Genomic DNA, 21,154 nt, shown 5'->3' with positions numbered 1-21,154 from the left:
TGCACTCCTATGTTCATTGCAGCATTATTCACACTAGCCAAGACTTGGAAGTAACCTAAGTACCCTTCGACAGATGAATGGATAAAGAAGATGTGGTGTGTATATATATATACACACAACAGAGTACTACTTGGCCATAAAAAAAAGGTGAAATCTTACCATTTGTGACAACATGGGTGGACCTTGAGGGTTTTATGCTAAGCAGAAGTCAGACAGAGAAAGACAAATACTGTATGATTTTACTCATATGTGGAAGATAAACACACATCTAGATAGAGAGAAAAGATTGGTTGTTACCAGAGGGGAAGGGGCTGGGGGGGTGGCAAAAGGGGTAAAAGGGCGCATATGTATGGTGACAGATGGAAACTAGACTTTTGGTGGTGAATACCATGTGATCTATACAGAAGTTAGAATATAATGATGTACACATGAAATTTATATAATGTTATAAACCAGTGTTATCTCAATGTAAAAAAAGAAGAAAGATCTCAAATTAGTAACCAAACCATCTACCCTAAAAAACTAGAAAAGGAAGAGCAAACTAAACCATCTCCTATCCACGACTTGTAAAATCCAAACCTCTTAGTTAGTGAAGTTAGCAGTGATCCAGCAAGTTAAAGTAGTTGTCTGGTCACACTTAAACACTTTTTCCCCTTAGTGATTTCTTTTACTTTCTTGAGTGTTCGGCTATGCATTTATAAAAGACATTTCTGATGTTTTACCCAGGATTTCTAAGTACTTTGCCACAGGAGAATTTTCAGGCATTAATCTTGTCAAGTCGAACTCTTTGTTTTTATTCCTTATTCAGCACCAGGGCTGGCAGGAAGGTATGTAACTATTATATATAAAATTCATAGGGTAAAGTGGTATGTTTTCATCTTTGCTACCTGAGTTTCCAGCATTAGCCACTTCATGCCTTTATCCTGAAAGTTTTGATACTGGTAAATTCAAATGCCATTGATAGTGCTTATGCATGATTTATACTTTTGTATCGTTAAGTTTATCAGATTTTTGTTATAAAGTAGATTTTAATAAGGAAAGATCTGAGGATTTGGAAGAGGCTTAAGGTGAGAACATGATGTGGAATGAATGAACCTGAATAGTCTTTCATAATTTTATTTATTTTTTCCCCCAAAGCCCCAGTAGATAGTTGTATGTCATAGCTGCACATCCTTCTAGTTGCTGTATGTGGGACGCGGCCTCAGCATGGCCAGAGAAGCGGTGCGTCGGTGCACGCCCGGGATCTGAACCGGGGCCGCCAGCAGCGGAGCGTGCGCACTTAACCGTTAAGCCATGGGGCCAGCCCTGAATAGTCTTTCAGATGCTTCTAAGTTCTTGCCTGGTTCTGCTCACTGTCCATTCATTTCAATTCAGTAAATGTTTATTGACTGTCGTTAGAAATAAAACAATCAACATATTCCTTGTCTACAAAGAGCACACAGTTGGGGAAAACCAAAGGTGTACAGTTTCCTTTCTGTTCAATCATAATGTATTGTCAATTCCACTGTTAAAACGTCTCGATATATTATAGTGACTAAGAGTATGGACTCTGGAGCCAGACTGTCTGGGGTAGATCCTGGGACTCTTACTACCTGTATAACCTTGGCATGCTACTTAACCCCTCTGTGCCTCAAGTTTTGTAATCTGTAAAAGGGGGTAACAGCAGTGTACCTATATTGTAGAGTTGTTGTGAAGATATACTAGTTTAGTTTATGTAAACTTGTAGAACAGTGCTTGGCATATAGTAATGCTATATGAGTTAGTAATATTATTGGGCCTGCCCGGTGGTGCAAGCAGTTAAGTGCGTGCGCTCCGCTGCGGCCGCCCGGGGTTCGCTGGTTCGGATCCTGGTCACGCACTGACGCACTGCTTGGCAAGCCATGCTGTGGCGGCGTCCCATATAAAAAGTGGAGGAAGATGGGCACAGATGTTAGCCCAGGGCCAGTCTTCCTCAGCAAAAAAAGAGGAGGATTGGCAGATGATAGCACAGGGCTGATCTCACAAAAAAAAAAAAAAAAGAAATATTATCATCGGGGCCGGCCTCATGGCATAGCAGTTAAGTGCACACGCTCTGCTGCTGGCGGCCCGGGTTCAGATCCCTGGTGCACACCTACGCATGGCATGTCAGGCCATGCTGTGGCGGCGTCCCATGTAAAGTAGAGGAAGGTGGGCATGGATGCTAGCCCAGGGCCAGTCTTCCTCAGAGAAAGAGGAGGATTGGCATGGATGTTAGCTCAGGGCTGATCTTCCTCACAAAAAAAAAAAAAAGAAATATTATCATCATCATTTTTATTACTTTTACACTGCCTTTCTTTCTTCACTTCTCCTTATTGCTGTCTGCCTCTACAATCTGCTTACCCTCTCCTGTTTATCTTCTGGGCTGATAAAAACTATTCCTTGGGACCGGCCCAGTGGCCCAAGTGGTTAAGTGTGTGCGCTCTGCTCTGGTGGCCCGTGGTTCGCCGGTTCAGATCCCGGGCACGCACCGATGCACCACTTGTCAGGCCATGCTGTGGCAGGCATCCCATATAAAGTGGAGGAAAATGGGCATGGATGTTAGCCCAGGGCCAGTCTTCCTCAGCAAAAAGAGGAGGATTGGCAGATGTTAGCTCAGGGCCGATCTCCCTCACAAAAAAAAAACTCTTCGTTAAGTCACAACAGCACATTAGGGTAAACAGAGGAATACATAACCAGCCTAATCTCATCTTTCTTTAAAAGAGGTATATATTGGGGCCGGCCCGGTGGCGCAAGTGGTTAAGTGCACGCGCTCCGCTGCAGCGGCCCGGGGTTCGCTGGTTCGGATCCCGGGCGCGCACCGACGCACTGCTTGGCAAGCCATGCTGTGGCGGCGTCCCATATAAAGTGGAGGAAGATGGGCACAGATGTTAGCCCAGGGCCGTCTTCCTCAGCAAAAAAAGAGGAGGATTGGCGGATGTTAGCACAGGGCTGATCTCCTCACAAAAAAAAAAACTAAAAAAAAACCAAATAAACAAAAAATAAATAAATAAATAAATAAATAAATAAATAAAAAAGAGGTATATATTTGCAGTAGTCATATATTAATTCCGTGCTGTACAGTTAGTGTGTATAGACAAAATACTGGAATAAAAGTCACCACATTTTTAACATTGGTTATCATTAACTTGTAAGATCTAAGGACAATTTTTATTGTATATATTTTTCAGGTTTTCCATTATAAATATTTTTATAATCAGAAATCTAGTAAATAGAAGTAATCAAACTAAAAACTATACTGATTTCAAGTCATCCCTTTTGGATGTATATCCGAAAGAAACAACAGCAGCAAAATCCTCTGATTCCTCATAAAACCCAAATGATAAAATTTCATGTCTTTCAGTCTCCCACTATCATTAGCCTATATGATACCTTTAAGGAAATGAGCAAAAAGTACCATGCTCCACTATACCCCTTTTCACATGGTTGCCTTTCAAAGGTCTCCCTTCTTCTGAGAGGAAAAGCCGCAAGCCAAAACTTAGGGCTTGGCAAGCAGACTGAATTTCAGTTCCCACTAAGCTCCTTAGCTGGTTACTTTTGTGTAGTGTGAAACTGTGCAACTCTATGACATGGCCTTATTCAGGATATCTTCCAGTGTGCAATTTCGCCGTGTCCTAAGTCTCTAACTTTATTTAGTTCAACTTTTCATTTACTGAGTGCCAGCTAAGTGGTAAATATCACTCTTTACAGTTACATCAGATAACCTTTCCCCCCTCGCTTGCCATGATTACTCTCACATTTATTAGTTTGCTCATTCTGGCATCTTTTTTTGAGTCATCCCCACTTTTATCCATCTACCCTGTTACCCCCACAAGAGCTATTTTCCTTGAAGACTTATTTGCTTACTCCAGTCCACATTATTCTTCTTGTCTTCAGTCTGTCCCACTTATTCATCCTGCCATTTTGTGGTCACTAAGTTATTTATCTTGTAGTTATCTTTCATTTCAACAAATATTTATTGATGTTCCCCCACATGCCTGGCACTGTTGTAGGCACTGAATATACAATGGTGAATGAAACAAACTTATGCCTTCATGGAACATATATGCTAGTTGATAAGATGGATAGTAAACAAAGATTTAATTATTTGATGCATGTGTCCTACTTGTCTTAATAGCTATAGAATGTAAACCCCAAGGGTAGGAATCATTTAGGAACAAAAAAATTATTTCAGTACCTATCCAGGTACAAGGTATTTCCTAGATACTCAGTGAAATTCTGAAAAGCTTGTCAGTGACCTTCATTTTAATTTACTTTACCTGAAAGGTATTTTGTGGCATATGTTTGACTTTTAGTGTGATCTTAAGCTATTTATTGCAAAAGGTTGAGGACAAGTAGTGTAACTATATTGTATATTAGTGAGGTGTTAAAGGTACATCATTTTAATTTACCTGGATTTTTCTATTTATTTATTTACTTTTATTTCTTTATCATACCTCTTTTCCTCTGTATTCAAGAAAATACAAGTATTTGGGGCCAAATGCTGAGATTCTCTTCTATTAAAAAAATGTTAACTGAGAGCCACCCCTGATGGCCTAGTGGTTAAATTTTAGTGCTTACAGCTTTGGCCCAGGTTGGCATCCTGGTCGCGGAACCACACCACCTGTCTGTCAGTTGCTGTGCTGTGATGGCAGCTCACATAGAAGAACTAGAATGAGTTACAACTAGAATATACAGCTATGTACTGGGGCTTTGGGGAGGGGAAAAAAAAGAGGAAGATTGGCAACAGATACTACCTCAGGGTGAATCTTTTCCTGAAAAAAAAAAAGTTAACTGAGTGTTTATTTGTTATGCAAAGATCCTGAAGCAGGCACTAAGGGAGATAAATGTATGAAATGAAATATGGTGCTGGCTTTCAAGGGATTTAGAGTCTATAAGGAGGGGCAAATAACAGACTAAAGAAACTCTGGCTTCAGTTTTGTCATTTGTAAAAACAATCAGCTTTTTAAATTACTTAAATGGAAGTGGAAAATAAATCTTAGAAGGATGTTCCTGTGTTATTAACCTAGATAAGTGCATGTGAGGCAAAAGAGTTCTTCAATTGAAAGGTTGTACAAAAACCCCACCATAAACTAGTCCTACTTTCTCAATAGATACCTGGATGGAAGTAAAACAATCAAGTGAATGGATAATAAAAATATGTGTAAGATACCATGCTTAGGTATTATAGACCACTTAGAAACTTCATTATCAGGCATATAGTTGTGTTTTAAAATGTCAAGTAAATGGCAAGATTGAGCACAAACTAAAAGAATGTTCGTATTTCAAGATTACTAAAAAATGTATAACACTTGGAGAAAGTTCAGGTTATGTTTGCGAAGTTAGTAGATATTAGGCCAGTGCAGGAGCATGGTAATCAGCATTCCCCATGGTAGACCCAGAAGGCACTGAGATACTGGAAGAACAAATGTGTTTCTCTATTTCTAGGAACTCCCTAGATTTGGTGCTTCACCAGTACTGCTGTGTTACCCTTAGCTGTGTTGAAATAATATATTTCTATTCCTCTGATACTGTGCTCACTCTTACCCGTTAGGCCCTCGCATGTGTTTTCCCTATCTGGAACAATTTTTGTATTTCACTCTACCCTTTCCCATGGGTTATTCCTACTCATTCTTTAATTTTCATCTTAATTGTGACTTCACCAAGGAAGTTGTCTTCGATCCCCCAAATTTGGGTTAGATTTTTCTTACCAAAGGTAGTGGAAAAATATGCTATACGTTACCCCCATTGTAGCTTTTTTTTTTTTTTTTTTTGTGAGGAGGACCAGCCCTGAGCTAACATCCAATGCCAATCCTCCTCTTTTTTTGCTGAGGAGGACTGGCCCTGGGCTAACATCCATGCCCATCTTCCTCCACTTTATATGGGATGCTGCCACAGCATGGCTTAACAAGCGGTGCATCGGTGCACACCCGGGATCCGAACCGGCGAACCCCGGGCCGCCACAGCGGAACGTGTGCACTTAACCACTTGTGCCACCGGGCCGGCCCCTGTAGCATTTAACATACATTGTAATTCTTAGTAATTGCCTGCTTCCTCGTTTATTATCCCTGACTAGACTGTGAGTTCCATGAGGGCAAAAATCAGGTTAGCTTGTATTCCCAGTACTTAGCATAGTATAGGTACTTAGTAAATAGCACTACTTTGACAGATGCAAACATTTTAACATTGCTGTTTTCCTTCTTACAAGATTTTGTGCACAGGGGATTTTGGATATCATTTATAAGACTGTGCTCTTGTCCTCAAGGAGTTCATAGTCTAGTTGCAGAGCCAAAGTAAAAGCACATAAAAAAGTAAAATCAGGGGCCAGCCCAGTGGCACAAGTGGTTAAGTGCGTGTGCTCTGCTGCTGCAGTGGCCTGGGGTTCGCTGGTTTGGATCCCGGGCACGCACCAACGCATTGCTTGTCAAGCCACGCTGTGGCGGCGTCCCATATAAAAAAAAAAAGTGGAGGAAGATGGGCATGGATGTTAGCCCAGGGCCAGTCTTCCTCAGCAAAAAGAGGAGGATTGGCAGATGTTAGCTCAGGGCCAATCTTCCTCACAAAAAAATAAAAAATAAAAAAAGTAAAATGAAAGGTAAAGGCCGGTATGAGTCTCTAGTTCAAAAGTTGACTCAAAGTAGAATAAAAAATAGCGCAATTAAAAATGTTGACAAGATGCTGTGAATTCAGAGCAGGGCAAGAGATGTCATTGGATGCTAGAGTAGTCTATGAAGGAAGACTTCATAATGAAAAAAGAGTTTCAGTTGGATGTTGAAGGATGAGAAGAATTGGCTAGGCAGGTGAGAGGAGGAGGGACTGTTCAGGCCCTTATACACTAACTGTTGGAGTTCATCTATAGAGTATTTGTAATAAATGGAAATTATAAAAGTATATATGCCTTATAAACTAATCCAGATTTTTCATATCATTTTGTCCTCCCCCATCATTTTAGGTTAAAGAATTTTTACTTGAAATGTATATTTCTAATTTACTTCACTTTTTTCCCTTTTTTCCTAACATCTTGGTTCCAAAAGTTGAAAACCTATGTATCTCTGAAATATACCCTTTTTTTTCTTTTGGGTGAGGAGGATTAGCCCTGAACTAACATCCGTTGCCAATCCTCCTCTTTTTGCTGAAGAAGATCAGGCCTGGGCTAACATCCATGCCCATCTTCTTCTACTTTATATGGGACACCACCGCAGCACGGCTTGATAAGCGGTGCATCGGTCTGCGCCCGGGTTCTGAACCTGCAAACCCGTGAACCCCAGGCTGCCAAAGCAGAGTGCGTGAACTTAACTGATATGCCACCAGGCCAGCCCCTGAAATATACCCTTCTGAAGCATAAGGGCTTCCCCATAGGAATAAAATGACGTGACATTAGTTTTTCATTTTGTTTACTATTACTTCTGATTATTTGCCAAAATGACTTGAGACAAGAAACAGTTTCTTCTTAGGCTCATTTTTCATTTGTGAAGTAGAAATAATATTGTCTGCCCTGCCAATCATACAGATTTATCATGTTGATAGAATGAGATGATATAATAAAAGTTATTTGAAAAGGATAAAAAATGTTCTAGAAATGCAAGTTGTATGTTATTTCCTTTCTAATTTATGTGTCTGGTTTAGAGAGTTTCTTGTGCTATTTCTCAGCTTGGAGATGTTGTATTACTGTCAAAATCAAATTTTAGAATTCTTGGTTTTTGACAGGAGCTTTAACGTGGCGTGGATGGTAGGTGGTGTTTGTGCTGGAACAGCTGTATTCACTTACTATGGAATTCTCATTTTGGTCCTTCAGTCAGTGCAGTTTTGTGGTGGAATCTCCTCTCTGGGTGATGTTTCTGATTCATTCAGCTATATGGATGAGGACTTGGTTGTTTAGGGCATCAGTAAAATTTCAGCTTCATGATGTATGAGGAGGTCTTTGTCTTTTTTCCCTGAAAACTGAATTTAACTTTAATTATGTTTTAAGCTTTAACAACTTAACTTTGCTTCCCAGTACTTGTTAGATATAAATTTGGATCAAAAATCATCTGAGAGTGATCTTTTTTGAAATGCTTTCTAGTATTCTTAAGGTTCACTTTCTTTTTTTCTTTTCTCCTCTTTTTAAAATTTATATATTTCACGAAACAATTTTTAACAGCGCTTTTAAAGTGCTCCCTGTTTGCCAATCCTTTTTAAAACATATTATTTTAAGACTGAACTGTAACTTTAATAGGCACACATACTACATTTTTTTAAATTGAGGTATAATTGATATATAACATTATATTAGTTTCAGGTATACCCCATAATGACTTGATGTTTGTAAGTATTGTGAAATGATCACCACAGTAAACCTAGTTAACATCCATCACCATACATAGTTATAAATGCCTTTTTTTCTTGTGATGAGGACTTTTAAGATCTACTCTCTTAGCAGCTTTCAAATATGCAATACAGTGTTACTAATTATAGTCACCATGCTGTACTAAAGCATATTATTAATTCTTATAATAACTCTATGAGGGAGGTTCTATTATTCCCACTTTACAGATGAGGAAACTGAGGCACTAAGTTACTGAGAAGTTATGTAACTTATCCAGGGTCACACAACTAGTAGCTATAGAGCTGAGAAGAAAATATACACGATCTGATTCTAGAATAATTGCTTTTAACCTCTACACTATACTGCTTATTATGTCATTGCATTGTCTTTGAAAAGATTAGAAAACACAGAATTGTTTAAGGTTCACTTTGTAAACATGAACTTTTTAACCCCGATTAAACTTGATTTATTTATTCCATTCATCAGCACCTATTTACTGAGTGTCTTCTGTGTTGCTGAGTTTTCAAAAAGATATACATAGCCCCTGACCTCATGGATTTTATATTCTAGCAGAGGAGACAGATGCTAATAAGTTGTTCAACTAATGGTTGAATTGCAATTGTGGTAAATGCTACATAGGAGGAATTTGAGAGTAGGGGTTTTTTTTGGTTTTGTTTTGTTTTTTTGGTGAGGAAGATTAGCCCTGAGCTAACCTCTGTTGCCAATCCTCCTCTTTTTGCTGAGGAAGATTGTGCCTGGGCTAACATCCGTGCCCATCTTCCTCTACTTTATATGTGGGACACCTGCCACAGCATGGCTTGATATGTGGTGCGTAGGTCCTGCGAACCTGCAAACCCTGGACTGCCAAAGTGGAGCGTGTAAACTTAACCACTGTGCCACCAGGCCAGCCCCAAGAGTCGAGTTTTTGATGGGAATTCTAACATAGTCTTTGAAGTTAGAGAAGGCGTCTGTGAGAAAATGGCATTTGAGCGAAGCTTTTAAAGATGCTTTCTGTGACTACCTGAGGGTCTGACTAATATTAGAAACTTAGAACTGCATGGCACTCTGGAAGAGATGAGCTAAACTCCATATACCTCATTTGTCCTGAAATTATCATTGTTTTGTATATTTGATGCATGGTATAATTGACATTTGTAATGCTGACAAAGTCATGAGGTAGATTATGTTCTTCATATTCTGTTAAGACAGAGAAGTGATAAAATAGAAAGTGAGAAAGGGTCTTTAGAGGTCTTAGTCTCCTGTTTTTTTTTTTTTTTAAAGACTTTATTTATTTATTTATTTTCCCCCCAAAGCCCCAGTAGATAGTCGCATGTCATAGCTGCACATCCCTCCAGTTGCTGTATGTGGGACACGGCCTCAGCATGGCCGGAGAGGCGGTGCGCTGGTGCGCGCCTGGGATCCGAACCCGGGCCGCCAGCAGCGGAGCGCGCGCACCTAACCGCTAAGCCACGGGGCCGGCCCATTAGTCTCCTGTTTTACCAGGATGCAAAAAGAGCCCCAGGAAATTCTACTGATTTGCCCAGAAGTTTTTTTTTTCCCTTAAGATTCCTATAAATAGTGTAAATGAAAAAGATGTGTTTCTTTTTCTTTTTTCTTTTTTTTTTTTGTGAGGAAGATCAGCTCTGAGCTAACATCCATGTCAATCCTCCTCTTTTTGCTGAGGAAGACCGGCTCTGAGCTAACATCTATTGCCAATCTTCCTCCTTTTTTCCCCTGTTTCTCCCCAAAGCCCCAGTAGATAGTTGTATGTCATAGTTGCACATCCTTCTAGTTGCTGTATGTGGAATGCCACCTCAGCATGGCCGGACAAGTGGTGCGTCGGTGCCTGCCCAGGAGCCGAACCCAGGCTGCCAGTAGCGGAGCCACAGGGCCGGCCCCAAAAGATGTTTCTAAAAGTGTTTTTAGTTGTTTGAAAAATTCCCTTGTGCAAAAAATTTTTCCCTTAATTATATGAGAAAATGGTGTGTCAATACAGCAATTGTATTTAAAACAGTTTCCCAACTGGCCTCCTTGAGCCCTACTGGCAGTAAGGGTAAGCCTTATATTTTTCTATCTGTAACTAGAATGACTTGAATAAAATTGAAAAAGAAAGAAAGAAAGAAAAAAACAACAAAAAAAGATGATGTACTTCAGGTGAAAATAACCTGAAGTTATTATGCATAATTCAGCTCATTTATGTGGTAGCAATGTTCATGAGTAATTTTTTTTAAACTGTACGAAAATGTTTTTTTGTGTGTTGGGACTGCAGTGGAACTTCCTTGTAGCGTCTATTCTCCTCTCTGTTTAATATTTTCTTATATGAAATATTCATTCCAGAAGACTCAGCCGTTAGTTAATAGAAGGAAATTATTTACTTCTAATTCTTGCCTCATCAGTTATCAAAGATAGGAAACGTTACAAAGAAGCTTCACGTTATATACAAAGTTTACAGGAAAGTCACCATTTTCTTTTTGACTTAGTCATCTCATTTTTGATAGATTGCAAAGGTCGACTGCAAGGAAATACTAGACATCATATGTAATCTGGAATCCGAGGGTCAGGATAATACAGCATTTGTTCTTTGTACGACTTACCTTACCCAGCAGCTCCAAACTGCAAGTGTATATTGTTCTTGGTAAGTATCTTTAGTTTTTATTCCCTTTATTTGTTAGTACATAGTATAGCATTCAGGGTTTATGTAAAACATTGGTTTGTTTCAAATTTGAAGTCTAAGCAAATTAAATGATGACATGTGCTTACAAGCTAAACTATTTAATTAAAGATGTTATTGGTTTAATCTTTTCCAGAAGAGTGCAAAAATAAAAGTGTAAAAAGTTTGAGCTCCTCTTGACCATTCCAAAGAGGGTTGTCTGTTAACTCCAATGTGTCTTCTTTGAAGATAAAATGGCAATATAAAACAAAGTGGTGTTATGTTGTTTTCCTTTACATTTATTCTATCTTTTAGTAGTACTTTCCCCCTCTTATTTGGAAACCCACTAATTATCTAGGCTTCTAGGTCAGACTTGCACTAGAGAAGGAAATCCATTTGAATAGTAATCTTTTTTGCAACTTCAGTACTGTATAGCAGAAGTGCATTATTTTGGCTTTAATTCAATTTGTATCTTGTTTGCCTGAAGAGTACTTAGTTGCTAAAAAGGAAACAGTAAGTGTAACTCATGATTCTTTCATTCTAACTGTATTGAATCTATTTATGCCAGAGGGACAAACCTGATAGACAGGAAACCTCTAAAAGGCAAGACTTTTGTCAATAGGTATCAGATTAGTGGTATGGATAATGCTATAGGAGATTAGAGAAGAGTGCTCACTATACACCAGTGTTTAAGAAAGGTGTCAGGGAGGAGACAGTATTTGAGCTTTAATTCAAAGAATGGGTTGAGTTAGCATAATCTTGATTACAGGAGTCTTGACTATTTCAGAACCTAAGGATGACTTGAAATTGGAAATGAGCATTTTATTTATAGAAAAACCTAGTAAAGCCTTTCGTGTACTTCAGCCCTCATTGATCTCCCTCTGGAGCATCTGTATGTATTTATATAGTTTTATTGTTATTAGCATTTTATATCTTACTGTATTTTTTGTTTACTATTTTATATAGAAATTTTATTTGTGTACTGTAAATTATCTCACCCAATCCTCATAATAATCATTGTACAGATGAGGCAGTGGAGGATCAGAGGGATCTGAGAAGTCTTGTGATTGCCCAAGGTCTGAAGGCTAAAGTGGTAGCGCTTCGATTCAAGCCCAGAGTCTTTGACTCCTAGTCCAGTGCTTTTCTTCTATACAGTTTCTTGGCACAGGACCAGAATTCAGATTTCAGTCCTCTATCACCAAGTCCACTGTGCCAAAGTTATATCTCCTATGAGAAAGGAGATAGTGGGATGGGGCCTTAAATACATTTTGTAGTAATCATTGTGGGCATTTTGTTAGGAAACCAAAAAAGAGGTGATATAAATAAAAAGAATTGTTAAGTAACAGTGAGGCTGATGATCACTAAATCAAGTGGAAGAGGTTTTTTTCATGCTTTAGAGATTTTAACCTCAGTAAAATAGATATATTTACTTGAGGAACAAACCCCAATTTTTCTTGTTAATTTCTTTGCCTATAATGAAAAAATAAAATATCTGCTAGTTATAGCTAGGTTTTCAGTGCAAAGAATACCTTAAATCACATATGGGATGTGGGAAGGATTATAAAGTCTTTTTAAAACTACAGTTCTGTTAATATTCCTGATACGGCTTCCCTTTTACAGTGACCCATAACCTTTTTTTCTTTCCTTCTTCTCTCAGCCACCATTAGCCCTTCCACAGATGTTAGTGGCTCTAGGATTAATGCTGTTCCCCTGCAGCAGGAAGGGATTAAGAAGGATTTCCCTCTTGTTGGCCTCCTGAGGAGCTATAATGAGTAAAGGAAAGAAAATCTTAAATCACTTCACACTTTGTTAAAAGTGAGCTTCTTCTAAGCAATTCAAAGAGAAATAGAATCTAAAATTTTAGAATTTGGAAACTTTTTTCTTTACCTTTCTGTTGTTTTCAAAGAGGTTTTTTCTTTTTTTGGTGGTAGGATATTGGAGTTAGTATAGCCTTAACATGAAACAGTGAATTTTACTAAGGAAAATGAATCCCAGGAATTCTGTTCAAGTAAAGTTGATTCTTTTGTTGTGCTGGAGATTTCTTGTGTTGAAAATAGTGGACTATGTAGGATATTTGTCTAGAAAAGAAATTTTTTTTTTATTAAGTGGTATTTTTGATCAGAGAGATATTTGTAAAAATACGACTAATAAAGTTGGACTAGGGTAATAAAAGTCATCACTTATTTTTTAACACGTATACTAGAATTTATTTATTGGAAGTGGCATTCTTGAATTTGATCATCATGGAAGATAATATTTGAAATATAAACTATATAACTATTACCCGAAATAGTTTTTTATTCTTTCAGAAGTTTTCTTCAGAGACATTTATAGACCACAATAAAATATATCATTACTTTATAGCAGTCACCATATTATTGATCTCAAAAGGTATATTGCTTAGCTTATCCATTAACGTTGGCCCCAAAAGATTTTTGGCTATTTGCAAAAATCAAAGAAGTGTTGGAGGAATGAGTTCCCTATAGATGTCTGGCAGTGGTGACATAATTAGAGTAGCCATGCAAGTGAGAAAAGTAACCATTTTGAACAGGACAATGTACATTTTGAACAGGACAATGTGTAATTACCACCACTACTTTAAAAATAAAATCATACAGTCGAACCTTAAACCTCCACACTAAGCTTTCAGTGAGTATTTGATAGGTTGACCTTTGCTTTCCATTACATCTCTGAGCTTAAATCTTATATGTTGTACATTTGTGTTCCTTCAGATGTAATTTTGTGTCTGTTCTCTCCCAACTAGACTGTGATATACTAGGGTCGTCATATGTGTTGTCTAATTCAGGGCACCTGGCAGAGACCAGCTATCTATACATGTTTTATTTCACTGAATTTTGTAGGGAAAAAAAGAGGTCATGAACATCAACTACTATGTTTGCAGGAGCCTTCTTTAGGGGATGATCATTCCTTAATTCCACAAAGTTTTCTCTGCCTCATTTCTAAAATGCCTAAATTCTGGATCTCAGTGTGACATGTTAACTAGACTTCATGGGACTCTTGGTACGCAGAAACACGATGTAGTTTAAAATTTTTGCTTGGTAGCTAGATCTTTGCCAAAATGTGTTACCTACTATTAATAGAACTAAATTTCCTTTCCAATTTTTATGAATTTGTCTATAATTTGTTGACTTGAGGTAGGCAGTGGTCTAATTTGAGGGTGCAGTAAATCATCTGAACATTGGAAGCAGACATATGATGGAATCATTTTCAATATGTTCTTTAATGGTTGTCCATTTTTAAAAATCACATCATTGTTGTAATTGAAGAAGTATTTGTCCTAGTACGTGTATGATCCTGCAGGCTGTAAGTTACTGTTCATTGGTGCTTCCATTGTTCCAGTGTGCCGATTTGAATGGATGACTAAAGTGACACCTTGGCATTGTCATGAGTAATCTACTGGTTGTCGTGGTTTCAGGCATGTTTATATCTTTGGGTGGGTAATAGTAGTTTTAAATCATTGAATTGTAACTGTGCAAATATGTATACAAATATAAAATACATGATAAAATGCCCTTTTTGGACTACGGTTATTTGAAGTTAAGATAACTAGAGCTTGAAATATTTAATTTGGAATAAATCAGGCCCTAGACATTCTGATTTATTTTTTTTAAATTATTTGAGAGACCTTAATTCTCAACCTGTCTTTTATCACTTTATCAGATTTGCTTAACTTTAAACTTCTAGCTAGTTGATGAATTTTAGATAGTAGATGTCCTTTAGCCTTTTCTTCATAATCAGGTTTTACAGACTTTAATAATTTTGTTCTTTTCTAATAGGATAGATTTCACATACATACATTTTGATAGATACTCCTTTTTATCTCTAAGCATATGTAATACTCCATGTCCTTTGTTATTCAGAATTTTGCACTATTCTGAAAAGTTTTTATTACTAAGATGCTTACATCTGAATGAAACAGTCTTGTGAGTTTAAAAATGAAAAGTCATCCCAATTACTTGCCTGTCTGATAGCTATTTTCAAAGCTGACCTATCTCAACTTTTACTTTTTTTTGGTTAGGAAAGCAACACTAGTCACCAAAGACAAATATTTAAAGGCATTTTAAGTTAATTTTGTTATAGCTCAATTTGCCCTCATTAAATATCATAAGCTTTAATCATATATCTTTTGAGACATATGTTCATTTCAGTCTTTGAAGCAAGTTTTACATCTGTGTAAGAATTTCACCATATGAGAATCCTAGTTACCTCTTTAAAGGTATAAGAAAATAAGTTCTGTTAAATATGTTTATTTTTAATATATTATAAAAGGGTATATTCATTTTTTTAAGCTTTGAATTTGTACCCAGCTTCCTGGAATAGTCTGTGTTAATAGCAATAATAGGATATTAGTGTTCTAAAACTGGCTTGTGAAAATAATATGGGCTTTTTTCTTTTTATGAAAATCATTTAACTAATATACAGTATCCAATGAAGTTGTACCGAAAAGAGCCACGTTTTTTTTAAGTGATAACATTCTCTTCAGTTTTGCTAAGTAACTTTTCTTAGATTCACATTAGCATTTGTGTCATGGGCATTTTTGAGTTTCTAGTGCTTTTTCTTGAGAGTTTTCTCTTAACCCATTCAATCTTTTATTTAACTTATTTTTTTCAAGCTTTTCTTTGATTTCATAATGAATATTTGTGGGATTCTTGTATTTTAGCCATGTCCAAAGGTGCCATTTTACTACTTTTATTAGTAATATTTAAACATTCCAAAATAACAGGCCTAAACAGCATCATGACATTTTAGAGCTGGAAGAGGCCCATGAGATTGGTGGTGAAGTGTACCGTTAGAATATTTGTTGTATACATTTTGTTGGCAGTGTAGTGATGTCTAGTGATCCCTGCCCACTGGGATAGGGTTTAGTTCAGTCAGTATGATTACCAGTGTAAGGGGTAAAACCTTTTTGGAACAAGATGGGATCTAATAAGTCTTTTAAAATGTCAGCATAAAGGAAGTAGTCTTTTTTTTTTTTTTTTTATAAAGATTTTATTTATTTATTTTTCCCCCAAAGCCCCAGTACATAGTTGTCTGTCATAGCTGCACATCCTTCTAGTTGCTGTATGTGGGACACGGCCTCAGCATGGCTGGAGGAGTGGTGCCTCGGTGCGCACCCGGGATCCGAACCCGGGCCGCCGGCAGCGGAGAGCACGCACTTAACCGCTAAGCCACGGGGCCGGCCTAGGAAGTAGTCTTTTGTTGTTTTTATTTTTCCCCAGACACAAAGAAGAAAGAAGTAGGGGAATTTTCAAGGAGGATTCTTAACAATTTTACCAGTTTGGGAGGAAGCAATAGAGAATATAGATAGCTTTTTCTTCTAGTTTTTGTTTACTCTACTGTCAACTTAATTTTTACAAACCAAAACAATGGGGTGGGGAGGTGGGTAGCAAATACTGTTTATTTTAAATATTTTACCTTAATCTTTGTTTTTATAGGGAATTGACTCTCTTTTGGAGTAAACTGCAAAGAAGAATCGACCCTTCTTTAGACACGTTTTTGGAGCGCTGTCGTCAGTTTGGTGTCATAGCTAAAACACAGCAGCATTTATTTTGCCTGATTAGAGTTATACAAACTGAAGTGAGTAATTTATGCTTTTTATGCTGATGTTCCTGGAGGGAAAAAAATGAGTGAGGAGATAACTTCTCAGGCAACTACTTTTAGATAAGGGAAAATGAGAAAATAGTGGGGTTTAATAAGCTTATGGAATTGGACATATCTAGCTGTTTCTGCAGATTGACTTCTTAGGAATCCGCAGTTTTTCTTAATGGAAAATAGTGATTTGAAGTGACAGACCACTGGAGGAAGGGAGGATTATGTTTCTTGGCTGTCACCTTAACCATCCTATATCTACTTTTCTTAGAACAGTGTTCTATGTTTTATACATGGTGTGTTTGTTTGCAAATTAACATAATAATTATAAATGAAGAAAATATAACTGTATTTTTCAACTCCTTGAGGATGGAGTAATACATTTTCTAGGTTTTAGAGTAATAGAACAGTTCCAGAATCAACTGTACACAAATTGTAAACTTCTGTGCAAATAGGAAACAAGTTAGATATTTTTAGGAAATAAGTATTTCCTAAAATGGAATGAAGTGCCATATATAAAACCTTGTTTTTTGAGTTCAGCCCTATGGACGTATGCTAAGACTACCAGCCTAGAGATTTTGGGATGAGTCTTATGCTATGCTCTATTTTTGTGTTGTTTTTGGTATCTGCTCATGACTGAGCTCTCCATATACCCATATATATAATGGCTCATGGGTATGTTTTATGGGTTACTTCTTTGACTATATCTAAGGATTGTTTATACTAAAGTCAAGGCACAGTTATATCTTTGATACTGCCCGTCTCCTTTAATGTCACCTTCTATATCCTGTACTTTATTTGAAATATGTTGAACTAGCCTTCTCCAGTGAAGATAGGAAAAGATAAAACAATTATCAGAAGCAAATTCATGGTCAGATAAGTTAGGTGATAATTATTTCTAATCACTGTGTATGAGTTGTGTCTCTTATCACGTAAAGAGCATGGTCAAGTAATTACAGAACTTGCCTTGTTTAAAAAAATTAGTATTACAACTGGCAGTTAAAAACTGTTGTTTTTTAATCTTTAAGGAAAGTATTGGTTTTCTATTGCTGCATACCTAATTATCACAAACTTAGCACTTAAAACAACACCCATTTATTAGCTCACAGTTTTGTGGGGCAGAAGTCCAGCACAGTTTGGCACAGTTGCTGCTCAGAGTATCACAAAGCTGAAATTGAGGTGTCAGCCAGGCTGAGTTTTTATCTGGAGGCTCTGTGGAAAATCCACTTCTAAGCTTATTCTTATTGTTGACAGAATCCTTTCAGTTGGAGGACTAATAGTGGTCCTCATTTTCTTGCTAGCTGTCAGCCGCAGTCTGTTTTCAGCTCCTAGAAACCTCCTTTATTCCATGCCTCCATTTTCAGGCCAGCAAAGGCACAAGGGAATCCTCCTTCGAATCTGACCTCCTGCATCTCTGACTTCCAGACCTAGATTTAAAGGGCTTGAGTGATTAGGTCAGGCCCACCTAGGTAATCCACCTGTCTTTAGATCAACTGATTTGGGGACTTAATTACATCTGCCAAGTCCCTTTTGCCATATAGCATAGCATATTTACAGGTTCCATTTACACTCAAGGGGAAGAGATTATACAAAGGTGATGGTCACTGGGAGTCAGCTTAGAATTCTGCTTACCACAGGAACCGCAGAAAATGGGAAAGCTGCTCCACTAGGGAAAGTGGGTTTGTGACACAGACCAAGGAATTTGCTGTCCATCTGTATAACCAGAACCCATTTCTCTTTAATCCCAGTCTAGGGCACTTTCCACTCTAATCCTTATTTATGTTATTTGGCCTGAAGGTAGAAAAAGTAGGTGGAAGAGGATAGAGTGTAGAATTCCTTTCAAATTGAGAGACTCACCTTGAGCTTTTTAAAAGAGAGAGGTGATCTAATCTATATCAATTAAGATCTGAATGGTAGATATTCTACAGTAGTAGTGGTCTAAAGAAGATAGAAGTTTCTCCTTCTCCCATATAGGTAGATAATCAGGTAGACAGGCCAGGGTTGCTTTAGTGACTCCATATATCAGAAACCCAGGTTCCTTTTGTCTGCTGTCAACACATAGCTTCTATCTCATGTTCTAAGACCTAACTATTCTAATCCTAGCTATAATGTCTTCATTCCAGATAGCATGAAAGGGGGTGGGAGGCAAATCACACTATGACACACCTTTTCTCCACTCCCTCCAATACAGGCACACACATACACGTGGCCACATCTAGCTGCAAGGAAGGCTAGGAGATACATTCATTGTTCCAGATAAAATCAAGTGTTCTGTTTTTGTAGAAGAAGAGGGGGAAGGATGTTGGGAGACAACTAGCAACCAGTCACATAGCCCTTGGGATGAAAAGGTTAATGATGCTGAAAAGCTTGTGTGGACATTAGGTCTCTTGCAGAACGCAACAGTATATAATGGGAGAGGGCCTTGTAATGGTACCTGTTTATTTTCTGGGCTTTAGTTTTCTATAAATAAAGAGCTTAAACCAGATCATCTCTTAAAAGTGCTTAGAGTTGTTAAGTTTTCTTTGATTCTGTGACTTCAGAAAGTCATAAGTGGAAGGGATGACTTTAGAGAATCTAGAGTCTTTCTCAGGGCTTTAAAAATAGTATGACTGGGCCGGCCCCGTGGCTTAGCGGTTAAGTGCTTGCGCTCCGCTACTGGTGGCCCAGGTTCGGATCCCGGACGCGCAGCGACGCACCGCTTATCCGGCCATGCTGAGGCGGCATCCCACATACAGCAACTAGAAGGATGTGCAACTATGACATACAACTATCTACTGGGACTTTGGGGAGAAAAAGGGAAAAAAAGGAGGATTGGCAATAGATGTTAGCTCAGGGCTAGTCTTCCTCAGCAAAAAGAGGAGCATTGGCATGGATGTTAGCTCAGGGCTGATCTTCCTCACAAAAAAAAAAAAAAATAGTATGACAGAATGAATGCAGATATGGTTATATTTTGAAGTGGAAGGTATAAGAAGAAAGATCATCTTGAATCCGGTTTATTTGGCTATAGGGCCCTTTTTGGTGAAACATATGGTAGTTTTATCCCTTCTCTTTAGTAATAAAGAAGCTGAAAATTAGAAATGTGTGATTTTTTTAAGGATCATACACCTAGTTCGCAACAGAGTCAGGACCGGACCATGGGTATCTTGACAAATTGCATAATGTGATATAAGATTATCATTTGTAAGTCAGAGCACAGAGGACTTGGAAAAAGTCAGGTAAGTTTTAAAGGAATTCATAGGTCTCAACAAGTTATTAATACTTAACTCCTTTTGGAACACTTTGTGAGATAAATAGCAAAGAATGTCCATTCTTTCTTAAACAGCCTAATCTGATTGAAAGGGGTAAAATTTGTGAAATTGTGAAGAACACTTTCAAAAAAAGAACTAGAAAAACCATTATACATTCTGAACAGATATACCAAGAAGTTACTTGTTAAAGGAGTGGTGACTAGATTAGAATTAGGATATGGAATGTGGAGCTGAATTTTGAAGAAATTGATGGACATGAATAAATTGGTGGGTTTTAAACCAGGAAGCTGAAGGAACAAAGAGTAGCTTGGCATATTATATCAAGGGCACATGGGATATAGCCAAGTCAGTTAGGCTTTGGAGTCAGTATAAGCTGTAAAGTAGTTAAGAACTCAGGTTTTGGAAAAAGATTGCTTTAGATTTTAATCCTTGCCTCTCTGCTCACTAGCTGGTGACATGGGGCAACTCACCTTCTGAGCCTTGATTTCTTCATCTATAAAATGAAGATAGTGTATGCAAAGAGTTTATTTAGAATAGTGCCTAGGATGTAGTAAGGGTCTGTAAATTGATGGCAATCATTTCTTTGTGTTCCCAGCATTTAGAATGCTACCCAACACAGACTAATTGCTTAGCAAATTGATTACTGATTTAAATAGTGGAATTTATCCTCAGTTATTTTATATGGTATTCTGTTGAATATTTATATGTGCCAACATTGTAATCTAGTCACTTTATATTCTTTTATTTCATTTTTATAACAGCGTTAGGAGGAAAATCTAATACTACCACTACTCTTGTCATTTTACAGATGAAGAAACTGAGGCTTAGAGGAGTTAAGAACTTGTCACTGTAGTGAAACGGGAGTTCAAAGACAAAGTCTGACTTGAAATTCTATGCTCCTAAATACTGCATTTTAAGCCACTCTGTCATATGATCCCGCATTTCTTTGCACATATTATTTTTACATTCCATTTCAACCTCTCACATAAAAGAGTCATCTTGTATGCACTAGTGTTTTATGACCAGATCTTTTTCTTGATTTTTGACTGGTTTCTGAGAACCTGCTGCTATAGAGAGATTTTCTCATTTTTTTGTTTTCCCATGGGAAGCTGAGATTCAGTACACCTATAAATATAAAGTACTAATTCTTTTTTTTTTTATTTTAAAGATTTTATTTATTTATTTTTTCCCCCCAAAGCCCCAGTAGATAGTTGTATGTCATAGCTGCACATGCTTCTAGTTGCTGTATGTGGGACTCGGCCTCAGGATGGACGGAGAAGTGGTGCCTCGGTGCGCGCCCGGGATCTGAACCCGGGCCGCCAGCATCGGAGCGCGCGCACTTAACCA

At 37.8% G+C, this 21,154-nt stretch overlaps 1 protein-coding gene across 1 annotated transcript in view; it reads left to right on the top strand.

The window, feature by feature from the left end:
• The window catches only part of RLF (RLF zinc finger), a 79,324-nt gene that overhangs the window by 52,729 nt on the left and 5,441 nt on the right, over positions 1-21,154 (top strand). The window contains exons 6-7 of the mRNA XM_004426012.3: positions 10,798-10,934; positions 16,406-16,547. Of these exons, the coding sequence (XP_004426069.2) occupies positions 10,798-10,934; positions 16,406-16,547 (279 nt within the window). The remainder of the gene's footprint in view (positions 1-10,797; positions 10,935-16,405; positions 16,548-21,154) is intronic.

Source organism: Ceratotherium simum, chromosome 22 (assembly GCF_057802395.1).
Source record: "Ceratotherium simum simum isolate JZ-2026a chromosome 22, ASM5780239v1, whole genome shotgun sequence".
In the NCBI taxonomy this organism is placed as follows: domain Eukaryota; kingdom Metazoa; phylum Chordata; class Mammalia; order Perissodactyla; family Rhinocerotidae; genus Ceratotherium; species Ceratotherium simum.
This window is presented reverse-complemented; position numbering and strand designations above follow the sequence as displayed.